Source organism: Bufo bufo, chromosome 1 (genome assembly GCF_905171765.1).
Source record: "Bufo bufo chromosome 1, aBufBuf1.1, whole genome shotgun sequence".
NCBI classification, from domain to species: domain Eukaryota; kingdom Metazoa; phylum Chordata; class Amphibia; order Anura; family Bufonidae; genus Bufo; species Bufo bufo.
The window spans coordinates 605,325,209-605,340,370 of NC_053389.1; the positions used below are offsets into that span (position 1 = coordinate 605,325,209).

At 40.5% G+C, this 15,162-nt stretch overlaps 1 protein-coding gene across 1 annotated transcript in view; it reads right to left on the reverse strand.

Moving 5' to 3' along the window:
• Positions 1–15,162, reverse strand: part of LOC120985580 (very-long-chain 3-oxoacyl-CoA reductase-like) — a 95,456-nt gene that overhangs the window by 22,306 nt on the left and 57,988 nt on the right. Inside the window, exons 7-9 of the mRNA XM_040413596.1 lie at positions 4,925–4,959; positions 4,732–4,813; positions 944–1,009 (exon numbers count right to left, since the gene is read on the reverse strand). Of these exons, the coding sequence (XP_040269530.1) occupies positions 944–1,009; positions 4,732–4,813; positions 4,925–4,959 (183 nt within the window). The remainder of the gene's footprint in view (positions 1–943; positions 1,010–4,731; positions 4,814–4,924; positions 4,960–15,162) is intronic.

Below are 15,162 nucleotides of genomic sequence, written 5' to 3' on the forward strand. Positions count from 1 at the left end.
ACTGGAGTGGCCTGCACTTTCTCCAGACCTGAATCCAATTGAAAACCTATGGCAGGGATCAGCAACCTCTGGCACTCCAGATGTTCTGAAACTACAACTCCCAGAATACTCCATTCACTTCTATGGGAGTTGTGAGAACAGCTGAGCACATTTGCATGCTGGGAGTTGTAGTTTCACAGCACCTGGAGTGCCGAAGGTTGCTGATCCCTGACCTAGAGAATCAGCTGAGTCGCTGTGTAGAGTCTCATAACTCTGTACCCCAGAACCTAAATGACCTGAGGGCCGCTGTTCAAGAAGAGTGGGATGCCATGCCTCAGCAGACAATAAGTTGAATTGTGAACAGCATGAGACGTCGTTGTCAAGCTGTAACTGATACTCAAGGCCACATGACAAGTTATTGAGACACTGACATTTTTGTGGGGGGTATACCCACCACTGTTGTTGGCTTTTGTTTCAATAAACAGTTTGAGATGAGGAAATCTCCATTGCATGCTTCTACTTAAATGCCCTACTTTCATGATATAATATCACGGTAGAGTGAAGTTTTCCATAAATTTCACCTGAAAGCCAATTATCCCTAACTTTTTGTGAGTAGTATAAGTGTGTCCAAGCAGTACTGCTGTTTCGGACAGCTCTCTGCTCTTCTTTCCCCCTCCCTTCTCTCGTTGTTAGGGTACATGCACACGGCTGTAAACGTTTTTGCAATCCGCAAATTGCGGATCCGCAAAACACAGATACCGGCCGTGTGCGTTCTGCATTTTGCGGAACGTAATGTCCGGCCCATAATAGAACAGCCCTATCCTTGTCCGTAATTGTTGTATTTTTTTTTGCCGGTGTAACGGAACGGACATACGGATGCGGTTGTCTTGGTCACAGTTGCGTTTCTTATTTTTTAGAACAGCATTTTATACTGTATGAGATGTAAAAGAATTAGGATTCATACCTGCACTGTTATTCCTTGAGACTTGTATTCTGTACACAGAGCACGAGAAAAGAAATCCACAAAGACCTGACAGCGAGTGGATAGAAATCACAGGTTTATTTCTTTCTCTGGCACTCGTAACTTAGTTTCCATATGGCAAGGTATAATGGGAAAAGTAATAATATAACAGTAAATGTAATTCCAGCTGTATGCAGATCAGTGGTACTGTATGGGATTGCAGTGCAAGTCTTATTTTCAGGATTAAGTAGTTTTTAATTAATAGTGCACCGATTATTGAGGCAGCCCATGCAGCTGCTATGGGACTTCAAATAAAAATATGCTCCAGGACTCCTAAAAAATCCACTTCTTTATTTCATCTTAAATATATCATGGCTAAAAAAAAAAAAAGATGCTTGAGTAAGCTATAAGTAAGAACTTGTCATACATAGTTCGAAACGTGTAAACATCTTTCTTTTTTTTTTACCATGCCAGAGATATTTTTTAAGAAGATGAAATAAAGAAGTTGATTTTAAGGAGTGCTGGAGCATATTTTTATTTGAAGTTTCACTCCTCCCTGCACCCGTTATCCGGTGGCTGATCTTGATGTCCACTTAGGTTATATGGACTGAATGAATAGAAGGGCGGATGACTATGGGCGGTGGAGAATAACTGGCATAGGGCAACCAGCCTAAATATGATATAAATAAAGGATAAAGCCCGGAGTGAATGAATGATATGTTTTCTCAATAAAGAGCCCCGAAAGCTATCAGATTGTAATGGATGCGTCCGTGCGTATATGCATATACTCAGGGAGGATGCAGGACAAGGTGTTTGTCCGTCCCTGGGTGTATGCATATATGCAGGGGATCCAGAAATATGTATTGATGCGCCCTTGGATTGAGATGGGTGCCTGGGTCTCAGCCCCGCTGGAGACGGAGATTTGCGAGGGGATCAAACTACACCAGCACTATTCTTTTGCATATATTAAAAGAAAAAATATGTATATAGAGGATATTTATAATGTGATAATATGGCAATAGTTACATTTTTTAAGAATGTCCGCTGTCAGGAGATAATGTTCAGTAGCCGCTACGCAGTGAGGTCTATGCCAGTCATGTGATTAGGTCATGTGGAATAGTAGGAGAAAGTACACGTGACCGAGAAGGGCAGAACCAGAGAAGGACTGCTCATGATGACGTTAGCTGACCGAGATGTCAGACGTCACCAATGACGTAGCGGCGCATGCGCAGAGAGAGGAAGAGGACGCCAAACACACCACGTGAGGTGTGGGAGAAGTGAGTTAATGGAGCGCGCAGTGTACCCTCCATGGATGTGTCTCACGGCCTGAGATAGGGGTAAGAAATGGAGTAATGGATCAGTTTAAAGACCGGATGTGTCTATTAAGTGATGTGGCTGACAAAGGATACGTTTTTTAGCTTGAAGGGGGGGTATCTATATCCAATTAAGGTGGAGTTTAGTTTGACCAATTGTTGGGATCTGGTGATTATATATATGTTCACTATTGGTATGTATTTACGAGCTTGATAAAGACTTAAAAGGTCGAAACGTTGCGGAATTTGGTGTAAAAATGTTTAACGTTTTCTATGACATTGGAGTGCCGCAGTTTTCTATAATATTGCAGGTGGTCAACTGAACACTTTGTGTTTGTTAGCTACTGTGGAAGTCTAATCCAACATGTCAATAATAGGGGGTCCAGTTTGTTCCCTGCTATGGTAACCATCTCTAGAAAAACCCCTTTAAAGTTTGTATCATTAACCCTTAGGATATCAGAGGTTTTTTCATTTTTATTTTTCTTCCCTATCTTCCTTGTGCAATAACTTTTTTATATTTCCATTCACATAGCTGTATTAGGGCTAATTTTTTGCGGGACAAGTTGTACTTATTAATGCCACCATTAATTCCGGCATACAATGTAGCTGGAAGCGGTAAAAAAATTCCAAATTGGGTGGAATTGGGAAAAAAATGCAATTCCTCCACCGTTTTACGGGTTTTGTTCTCAAAGCATTCAGTTTGCAGCAAAACTCATTCTCTGGGTCGGTACGATTACAATGACCCATACGTTTTTTATATCTAAATAGTGTAAAACCAAATTTAAACTTTGTAAAAAAAAATAAAAAATTTTTTTTTACATCACCATATTCGGACCCAATAACTTTTTTATCGCTATATCTACTGAGCTTTGTGGGGGCTCATTTTTTGCAGGACAAGCTGTAGTTTTCATTGATCCCATTTTCTACTGTGTGTGAAGTTTTGATCACATTTTATAAAAAATTTGGGGGTAAGAGAAGCAATGAAAAAATGGCGTTTTGACCCTTTTTTTCCGTTACGCCATTCGCCATATTGTAAAAATATTTTTATATTTTAATAGTACAGGCATTTTTAGTCGTGGTGATACCCATGATGTTTATATTTTTTGTTATTTAGGTATTTGTTTATTATACGGAAAGGTGAGGAAAGTGATTTAAACTTTCATTTTTTATTTGTTTTTATTATATATTTTGTAAGTTTTTTTCACTTTTTTGTAATGATTTTGAAGCTCGTATTTGAGCGTATAAAATCAATTTTTTTTATTTTTAATATTGAACAATCATGGATTTTTAAAATGCATTTATTACTGACTATTGCTCATTTCTTATGTTGGCCTGGTGGCCATAATAAGAATTGCAGCATGAATGCCCTCAGCCTCTTCTGCTAAGCTGAGCGCATTCAAATCAATTACCGGCATCCTCACTGCCCGGGTTTTGGACCCGAGCATTATTGCCGGTCGCGGTAATTAGCCGCAGGTCTCTGCTGTTTGAAACAGCAGAGACCTGCCGGCCATGACGCCCACTGCATGTGCGAGTGGGTGCCATGTTTGTTTATCACTGGTAGCGATAGAGTTAAAGGGGTGTTCCAGAATTTTATGATATTGATGGCCTATCCTCAGAATAAACAGGGTGCGAATCCAACACCCCGACTATCAGCTGTGGAGTAGCTCTGGCTCTGGAACTACTCAACTCAATCCATTCTGTAGTGGACAGAGCTGGTTACTGCAGTGCTGCTCTGTACTATGGACAATCCTGGACAAACCCTTTAGGGTCCATTCACACGTCCGCAAAATGGGTCCGCATCCTTTCCGCAATTTTGCGGAACGGGTGCAGACCTATTAATTTTCAATGGGGCCGGAATGTGCTGTCTGAATCCGCATTTGCGGATCTGCACTTCCGTATCCGTGCTTCCGTTTCCGCAAAAAAATAGAACATGTCCTATTCTTGTCCGCAATTGCGGACAAGATTAGGCATTTTCTATTATAGTGCCGGCAATGTGCGGTCTGCAAATTGCGGAATGCACATTGCCAGTGTCCGTGATTTGCGGATCCGCAAAACACTTACGGACGTGTGAATGGACCCTTAAAGTGATTTTTACTACAAATCAAGCAGACCTTTTATAAATGTATGACCAGTTGGAATAATGTACATTCTGTGATTTTTTTTTGGAGGGGCCAGGGTTTCATTTTATTAAATTTTTATATATTTTACTATAATTTTTTTTCTTACTATGGGAGCAGAGTTCAGTCGGAAACACATTATCTCAGTGATCTCATCATGCAATAACCCATTCATTTACCGTATTGTGGGCAGGAGCGAAGAAGTTAACAAATCTTGTACATTTAAATTGAATGATACATTGAGCATCCAATAAGTTCCTCATGTGATGCCATCTCATGTCATTATTTAATGTAAATGTCAATCTGGCAGTTTTATTATCCTATAAAAATTGATACACCAGCAGATATACTTCATCCATACCTTGGAGGCACTATACATGACTACCATTGGATATGGACGATTCCCAACTTCTGAGGAAATATTAATAACCAACCCTTTCTTCCTAAGAAATCATAGTGAAATCTTACATTAAACAGTTGCACATTTTGTTAGTTTTTTTTCTTTTGTCTACATATATGTTTCCACACCTAAAGAAAACGATATTTAAAATTACCTTTGTAACATCTGAGGAAGAATGATCCGTGTCATCTGAAGAAAACAAGAGCATAAAGTCTTTTATAAGCTGCGTTGTCGTCACGAAGATATTTAGCATTGTGAAATCAATAGTGGACATTATACATGTTTGTTCATAGCAACCAAATAGTTTTCAGATTTCATTTCTCTGTATTTTAGGCATGCATAACAGTTTTCTTCCTTGGACTCCGCTGTCAGATTATACTATATAAATATAATAAGCATTTTAATATAATGTATGTTACACATTAGATGCTCAAAAAATGGGCTTTATTTACAATCAGGTCCATAAATATTGGGACATCGACACAATTCTAACATGTATGGCTCTATACACCACCACAATGGATTTGAAATGAAACAAACAAGATGTGCTTTAACTGCAGACTGTCAGCTTCAATTTGAGGGTATTTACATCCAAATCAAGTGAACGGTGCAGGAATTACAACAGTTTGCATATGTGCCTCCTACTTGTTAAGGGACCAAAAGTAATGGGACAATTGGCTTATCAGCTGTTCCATGGCCAGGTGTGTGTTATTCCCTGATTATCCCAATTACAATGAGCAGATAAAAGGTCCAGAGTTCATTTCAAGTATGCTATTTGCATTTGGAATCTGTTGCTGTCAACTCTCAAGATGAGATCCAAAGAGCTGTCACTATCAGTGAAGCAAGCCATCATTAGGCTGAAAAAAACAAAACAAACCCATCAGAGAGATAGAAAAAACATTAGGCGTGGTCAAAACAACTGTTTGGAACATTCTTAAAAATAAGGGACGCACCGGTGAGCTCAGCAACATCATAAGACCCGGAAGACCACGGAAAACAACTGTGGTGGATGACCGAAGAATTCTTTCCCTGGTGAAGAAAACACCCTTCACAACAGTTGGCCAGATCAAGAAAACTCTCCAGGAGGTAGGTGTATGTGTGTCAAAGTCAACAATCGAGAATCCTTTACCAGAGTGAATACAGAGGGTCATCACAAGATGTAAACCATTGGTGAGCCTCAAAAACAGAAAGGCCAGATTAGAGTTTGCCAAACGACATCTAAAAAGGCCTTCACAGTTTTGGAACAACATCCTATGGACAGATAAGACTAAGATCAACTTGTACCTGAGTGATGGAAAGAGAAGAGTATTGAAAAGGAAAGGAACTGCTTATGATCCTAAGCATACCACCTCATCAGTGAAGCATGGTGGTGGTAGTGTCATGGCGTGGGCATGTATGGCTGCCAATGGAACTGGTTCTCTTGTATTTATTGATGATGTGACTGCTGACAAAAGCAGCAGGATGAATTCTGAAGTGTTTCGGGCAATATTATCTGCTCATATTCAGCCAAATACTTCAGAACTCATTGGACCGCGCTTTACAGTGCAGATGGACAATGACCCAAAGCATACGGCAAAAGCAACCAAAGAGTTTTTAAGGGAAAGAAGTGGAATGTTATGCAATGGCCAAGTCAATCACCTGACCTGAATCCGATTGAGCATGCATTTCACTTGCTGAAGACAAAACTGAAAGGAAAATGCCCCAAGAACAAGCAGGAACTGAAGACAGTTGCAGTAGCGGCCTGGCAGAGCATCACCAGGGATGAAACCCAGCGTCTGGTGATGTCTATGCATTCCAGACTTCAGGCTGTAATTGACTGCAAAGGATTTGCAACCAAGTATTAAAAAGTGAAAGTTTGATTTATGATTATTATTCTGTCCCATTACTTTTGGTCCCTTAACAAGTGGGAGGCACATATGCAAACTGTTGTAATTCCTACACCGTTCACCTGATTTGGATGTAAATACCCCCAAATTAAAGCTGACAGTCTGCAGTTAAAGCACATCTTGTTAGTTTCATTTCAAATCCATTGTGGTGGTGTATAGAGCCAAAAATGTTAGAATTGTGTTGATGTCCCAATATTTATGGACCTGACTTATATAAAACTATACAATTCCTTTAAAAGAGCTCTCTGGGATTACTAAACATGGCTCTTTATATCGTATGTATTACAGCTCAGCCCCATTCACTTGAAGGGGGCTCAGCTGTGCCTAGGCCATGTGACCAATGAACGTGACATCACATGGCCCATGAAGAGGCCTAAGTACCCACCGAGCGCAGTGGTCTTTTCATACATTTGATCGGCTTGGGTCCCAGGAGGCAGACACCTACCAATCTCATATTAATGACCTATTCTGAGGATAGACCATCAATACATAAATCCTGGAGAACCCGTTTAAATCTGTTGTGAGCAAGGTTACAGGTAGATAACAATATGGAAAGTTGTCACAAAGCAACAGCACATCCTGTTTGCTAACTGTTTTGAGATATGGCAGTGACAGTATGGACACAGTAGCCTTGCTTCAGTGTCTCTTAGTATCATAGGCAGTACACAGGAAAACAAAAGAAAGCTGTCCTTCTCCTATCAAACCATTGCTTACTACTTACACTGCTAGCGCTGCTGGGGAAAAACAACAATGCTTTGACCCCCACAGGCGTTTCATAGAATTTAGAAACACTTTGCTGTGAAAATTAAAAATTCATATTTTTTCTGATAAAATATTGCTTTAACCCAAGACTTTTCATAAGGGTTAACAGGAGAAAAAGCACCCATAATTTGTTAGGCATTTTCTCCTGAACATGGCAACACCCCATATGTGGTTGTAGACTGCTGTATGGGCACAGAGCAGGGCTCCGAAGAGAAAGAGCGTCATATGGCTTTTGGGGGGCAGATTTCACTGGAATGGTTTTTGGGCACTGTCACATTTGAAGAGACCCTGAGGTACCCCTACAGTGGAAACACCCAAAACGTGACCCCCTTTTGGAAAATACAACCTACAAGGAATTTATTAAAGGGTGTAGATTGTGTTTTGACCCCACGGGTTTTTGAAAAATTTTTGAAATACTTGGCTGTAAAAATGAAAAATTTAATTTTGCCAATAAAATGTGGCTTTAGCTCCAGGTTTTTCATTTTTACAAGGGGTAACATGAGAAAACGCCCACCCACAATTTGTTACCCATTTTCTCTTGAATATGGTAACACCTCATATTTGGTCATAAAATGCTGTTTGGGCACATGGCATGGTTCAGAAGAAAAAGAGACTATGTGCATTTGAAGTCTAGATTTGTGATTTATACAGCACCGGCTGTGAGGTGAAATAAAAAAAAGAAACCCAATAAGTGAACCCATTTTGGAAACCACAAACCTCACAGAATTTACCAAGTGGTGTAGTGAGCATTTTGGAAGGAAAAAATTGTATGTTACAGTGGCTCGACCTCCTGTATCACCTGAGTGCGGTGCCGACCCTGGCGTCCTACCCCTGATCGCAATAAATTGAAAACAGTAATATAAAAAGAATAGGGGGCACTTAACTATCTGGGTCCAAATAGATAATAATTGCAGTATACAGTTATTGTGAATATTCTAAAATTTAATTACATTTGATCAAACTATTTAAAATACATCATAAACATATTGCATCACATAAAAAGGCGCCAATATATATATAAACAATAAATATAACACTAAATATGTTAAAATTGGAATCATACACAACGCTAATTGTTGCACCAAGTCCAACTGTCATTGGACTCATATTTATTGTTTATATATATTGGCACCTTTTTATGTGATGTAATATGTTTATGATGTATTTTAAATAGTTTGATGAAATGTAATAAAATTTTAGAATATTCACAATAACTCTATACTGCAATTATTATCTATTTGGACCCAGATAGTTGAGTGCCCCCTATCCTTTTTATATTACTGTAGTGAGCATTTTGACTGGACAGGTGTTTTACAAAATGTAATTTTCAGCAGATTGTACAAAGATATGACACCTTAGTGCCCAATATGTTGTGCCCAGCATATGCCAGTGTGAAAAGCAAGCTCTCTTATTATTAGGGCTCATTCACATGACTGTGGTTTTGGTCCGCATCCGAGCCGCATTTTTTGCGGCTCGGGTGCGGACCCATTCACTTCAATGGGGCCGCAAAAGGTGCGAACAGCACTCCATGTGCTGTTCGCATCCGTTGCTCCATTCCGCGGCCCCGTAAAAATTATGTCATGTCCTATTTTTGTCCATTTTGTGGACAAGAATAGGCATTTCTATAATGGCCCTCCTGTTCCGTTCTGCAAATTGCGAAAGGCACAGGGGCGGCATCCGTGTTTTGCAGATTCGCAATTTGCGGACCGCAAAACACGGCACAGTCATGTGAACAAGCCCTAATGCTGTGCTTCCTAGTTTTAGAAACACCCTACATGTGGTACTAATCTTTTGCCTGGATATAACAGGGATCAGGAGTAAAAGAGCACTATGTGCGTTTTTAGGCCCAATCTGGTGATTTACGCATCTTGCACTGACAACTGAAGAGCCTCTGGGGTGAAATAATAAATGGAACCCCTGAGAAGTTACCCCATTTTGGAAACTACTCCCTCATGGTATTTATTAAGGCTTAGGGCTCATGCACACTAACATATTTTCTTTCCGTGTCCTTTCCGTTTCATTCGCGGACCGTATGCGGAACCATTCATTTTAATGGGTCCGCAAAAAAAACAGAAGCTACTCCGTGTGCATTCTGTTTGCATATGTCCGTTCTGCAAAAAAATAGAACGTCCTATTATTGTACTGTTGTATTAGGGACCAGCTGTTCCGTTCCGCAAAATACGGAATGCACAAGGACGTCATCCGTATTTTTTGTGGGACCGCAAAATACATACAGTCATGTGCATGAGCCCTTAGAGTGAACATTTTGACCCCACCAATGTTTTGCAAAAATTAATTCACAGCAAATTGCACCAAGTGAAAAATTGTACATTTTCCACAAATATGGCATTCCCGTGTTGAGTGCCCATTGTGTGCCACTGTGAAAGTCAGTCCTCTTATTATGTTGTGTTTCCTGGCTTTAAAAACACCCTACTCGTGGCCCTATTCTTTTGCGTGAACATATGAGAAGGCTCAGGCATAAATGTGCACCGTGTGCATTTGAGGACCAAAGTGGTGATTTACACACTTGTACTGACAACTGTAGAAGCTCTGGAGTGAAATAATAAATGGAACCCTGAGAAGTGACCACATTTTGGAAACTGCCCATCAAGGTATTTAGGGGTAGAGGCAGCATTTTTTTTTTTTTGAAACAAAGTTTTCTTTATTTTATTCAAAATAAATTCTCTTACATAACATTTTCCCTGCATGTCACAAGGCTTTGTACAGAAAATACGTTTTACATTTTAGAATATCAGTCATAGTGTAAAGACATCAAGGTAGGATATTCAATGTGGTACATGTCTTATAGAGAAAATAAAATTATAAATATAAAGCATAACAAATATAAAGCATAACAAAACCCCTCCCTCCCTAGCCCTCCCACCCCAAGCTCCAGGATGTCTAATCCTCATTCCCCTCCTCTTATTGTACCAACAATACAATATATTTCAAATATATGGTGTTGCATTATGCAATCTCTAATTGCTTATAGACAGTCTCCCTATGGTCCCACTCATTACCGCCTTTGAATACCACTCCGTATATCTAAAGGATGTCATCAGCACTTCGATATCGTCCCGTGGGAGGTGTTTTTCAATAAAGGTTTGCCATTTACGAAAGAAACCCTTTGTCTTTTTTTCTTTTTGATGCTCCGTGTTTAGCTTGTCTATGTACATAAAATGGGACATCTGAGAAATTAATTCACTGAGTTGAGGGATATTTGGTTTAAGCCAATTGTTTAAGAGGCCACGGAGAGATGTCAAAAGAGCAACTTCCACTATCAGTTTAGGTTTAGAGACTTCATCATACATGTGAAAAAGGAATGTCTCAGGACTGTACGATAGAGTTTCCCCCCATGTTCCCCTGATCCAATCAGACACCTCCATCCAGAAAGTCTGGACATGTGCACACTCCCAGACACAATGTAGCAAGTCTGCTCGATCTGCATCACATTTCGGACATTTAGTTAAGTAGTCTAGTTTAGGGGTTTTTCTTAAGATATTAAATGCATAAATCGCTGAGTGCATAAGGCGGAAGTGTGATTCTCTCCACTTTTCACAGGGCACTGCTTTACAAATTCTCATCCACCCCGTCAACACCTCTTCCACTGGCAAGGATTTTTTAAGTTTCCTCTCCCATTTCTTAAAAAGGCCGGCAACTACTTTTTTGTCTGCTGACTCTCTCATATTGCTATATATGTGGGAAATAGAGTGTTTACCGTCCCCATGTGTTAATGAGAATGCTAGAGACTGATCTGTACATTCACCAGAGACATCCAATAGCCTCTGTTTACAGAAATGCATTAACTGTTGGTAAGCCAAAAACTGGGATTTTTCAAGGCCGAACCTGTCACATATCTCTGGAAATGTTAGATATCTTTTCTCAGACAAATGAAGCACATCCAAGAGTCTATGTATTCCTTTGGACCTCCAAGTCCTAAACATTTTGTTTTGTGCCCCTAAGGGGAACTCTGGGTGTTTCCATAATCCCAGGTATCTAGACGCCAGGAAAGATTTCTTGGTTAGCTTCCGTACCTCTTTCCATGTTGCCATGGTGTCTTTTAATATCAGTGAATGTCTTAGATAGGGTGAAAGTATCCGTCTCCTAGTATGTAACAGGGTCAACAATGGCCAATCACCAGCTAGTTGCTGTTCCAGAGAGGTATTTGAGTAGTGATGAGATCCATGCGCCCAATCTAAGCAGTGTCTGAATAAACATGCTAGATTATACAATCTTATATTCGGGATGTTCAGACCCCCTTGATGTCTAGGCAACATTAGTTTAGATAGGGACACTCTAGGTTTTCTCCCTGACCATAAAAAGGATGTGAACATGGATTGTATACCTTTAATATCAGAGTGCTTCAAAAGTAGCGGCAATGTTTGCATGGGGTACAAGAGTCTAGGGAAACATATCATCTTAATTAGGTGAGCTCTGCCCGTTAGAGACAATGGCAAATTTTTCCACCTTTCTAAATCATTTTTTATTGCTTTGAATAATGGTATGTAATTCAAAGCATAAAGTGATTCAGGGGTTCTTCCTATTTTAATACCCAAGTATTTAATGTGTTCAGTAGCTAATACTATTTGACTACAGGACTCTGGTAGCTTAAACTTTGGCGAGGGAGATCTCAATGTGAGCAATATACACTTGTCCAAGTTTATTTTAAAACCTGACACCGGTCCAAAAGATGATAATAATTGTAGCACTTTTTCAAGGTCCACCAACGGGTAGGCAAGGAAAATGAGCAGATCATCCGCAAATAGCGATGTACGTACTTCACTCTTCCCCACTTTTATGCCCTGAAAAATATTCCCTTCCTCTAGTAGTCTGATCAGGGGCTCCAGGGCTATATTGAACAATAGAGGCGAAAGGGGACATCCCTGGCGTGTTCCTCTGGCTAAGTTAAAAGTTGCTGACAGGAATCCAGGAGTCGAGATTCTTGCCCTAGGGTCACTATATAATGCAGAAATGAAGGTTCTGAACGGACCAAGAATCTGCATTTTGTCCATCACTTTGCCCAACCAATCCCATCTCACATTATCGAATGCCTTTTCCGCATCAAATGCAACTAGCGAAGGCATAATTGACCTGTCAGATTTCCCTCTCACTGCATCTAGTACTGTGAGGACTTTGCGGATATTAGAGACCGCTGCTCTGTTTTTGATAAATCCCGATTGCGATGGGGATACCAAGTCAGGCATTATCAATGAAAGTCTGTCAGCTATTATTTTGGCGGCTAATTTTAGATCGACATTGATAAGTGAGATGGGACGAAAAGACGATGGAAGCAGAACATCCCTTCCGGGCTTGGGAATCAATTTGATGTATGCTACGTTATCAGAAGAAGACAATGGTGTTCCCTTAAGGATTCCATTGAAAACTTTTGTGAGAGGTTCTACTATTTCTCCTGCCATCATCTTGTAAAACTCTATTGAGTACCCATCAGGACCTGGTGCCTTATGTAATTTCGAGTTTTTTATTGCTCTCATAACTTCTGAATCAGTGATGGGTGAGTTCAGAGCCTCTAACTGGGCCTGCGATGGCGAAGGGAGATTAGCGCACTTCAGAAAGAACTCGGACATTGGGTCAATCGGTCCAGGATCCTCATACAGCTCTGCATAAAAGTCGCGTAATACAGAAACTATTTTCTCTGGTTTTTTATGTGTCTCGCCCCTAGAGTCAGTAATTGACGTTATGTGATGCTGTCGCTTAACATTTTTCACTAATGACGCCAGAAGTCTACCTGACTTATTTCCCTCTCTAAAAAACTTGGCCGTGGAGATTGACATGTCAATTTTTGCTTTTCTTTCATACCATAACTCGTAATTTTCCCTGGCTACTTTCCATTTTGCTTTGTTTTGGTCGGAGGGGTTGGACATATGCTCAGTATATGCTGAACGAAGCAATTGACTATATTTTATCAATTCATGTGCTACTTTCTTTTTGATTCCCTGCGTGTATGCCATAATGCGACCTCTTAGCACCGCTTTAGCCGTGTCCCAATAGATGGATGGTGAATCCTGATAGGCACTATTATCTCCCCTATATTCCCAGAACCAACCCCTAAGTAGATCTTCAAAATTCTCATCGTGATATAAAAATGATGGGAATCTCCATAGAATGTCTGAACCTCTAGGCTGTTGTTCTGCTATATTTATGGAAATGGGGGCATGGTCAGATATGATTAAATCATGGATTTTGGTTCCTGTAATTCTACTAGATAGGTTAACTGAGGTAAGAAGGTAATCGATTCGTGACCACGAGTCATGGGGATTAGAGTAGAAAGTAAATTCCCTACTATCAGGATTCAAGAGCCGCCAGGAGTCTATCAACGCCGTGTCCTCCAAAAAGTTTACCAAAACCCCTTCCATTATAGGCATCTTTTCCCTAGTTATCCTTGGGGATTTCCTATCTTCTTTCAGGGAGTACACAGCGTTGAGGTCTCCACCTACTACCTTTTTGGCAGACGCATCCTTAATAATAACCCCAGCTAGATCAGAAAGGAAAGGCCTGTTGTCTCCATTAGGCGCATATACATTATAAATTGTGAGTTCATCCGTTCCCAGCGAAATTCTTACCATGCACCATCTCCCCTCACCATCACACGACCTATCCAATACAACTGAGGGCAAATTTTTGTGCATTAGTATTAAGACCCCCGCTTTGCGATTGACCGCTGCCGAGCCTATCACAGTGCCCACCCATGTCTTCTTCATTCTGGCATAGTCCTCCTCTACTAAATGTGACTCCTGCAAGAGGGCTATATCAGCTCGAAGGTTTTTCAGGTGTCTAAGTATCTTATTACGCTTTTGAGGGGAGCGCAACCCCTTTACGTTCCAGGAGACTATTCTCATGGAGGTCTCCGTTGAGCGTTAATTTGTATGTGAGAGCGGGAAGAGATAGACATCCTTTTACCAAGAGCAAGCAACTTTACCCCATCACCCCCCAAAGAACAATAACAAAAAACAACATAACAGGTATTAAACTTTAGAGCACTAGGCCCTAGATATGACCCAAAAGGCCATTTTCTGTTTTCTTGAGCCTTCACTTTTTTCCCCATGTGTAAGCGAGCGACCAAAGCATTAAGATAGCGTGATCACTCCACTCCCCAACCACCTTGTATCTATATACGTACTTCCATCATCCTACCCAACACACATTTATGTTGGCTAACTAATCAAACCAGACCAGGCCATTCTTGATAACAGTTAGATTATGTGATGTGCCGTCACCAGACTAGATTATTGCATAACCTTATTACCTTAATGTTAAAGTGTCATATCGCCACGGTAGACTTGCCCCTCGGATTCAAGAGAGCCGGGCCCTAGAGATTTGGTTTAACTTGATCATCTCTACAGGAGCAAAATCGCTCCCGGTCTCCCCCAATTCAAGAGGTCACTCCCACATCATATCCGCTATGACACTTTGCAGCCCAAGTTTCTTCACTACTCCATACAGTAAAATACATTTACATGTCTTCGTAAAAAATGAATAAATCTTATTCATGATATAATGACCAGGTAAGTTGGTACGGTGTATCCACCCTCTACAATCATAGAAACCGGGCCCCAGGGATCAAACGGATTCTGGTCATCCCCGTGAGAGCGAAATCGCCCCCTGGCTTCTTTTATATAGAAGGCTGAACCCCCAAACAATCATACCGGTATTGGCGCTTTTCAGTCCACGCGTTTATCCTGGACCTGTATGGTAAAGTGTAATAAAGAACTTAGGCGCCATCTCA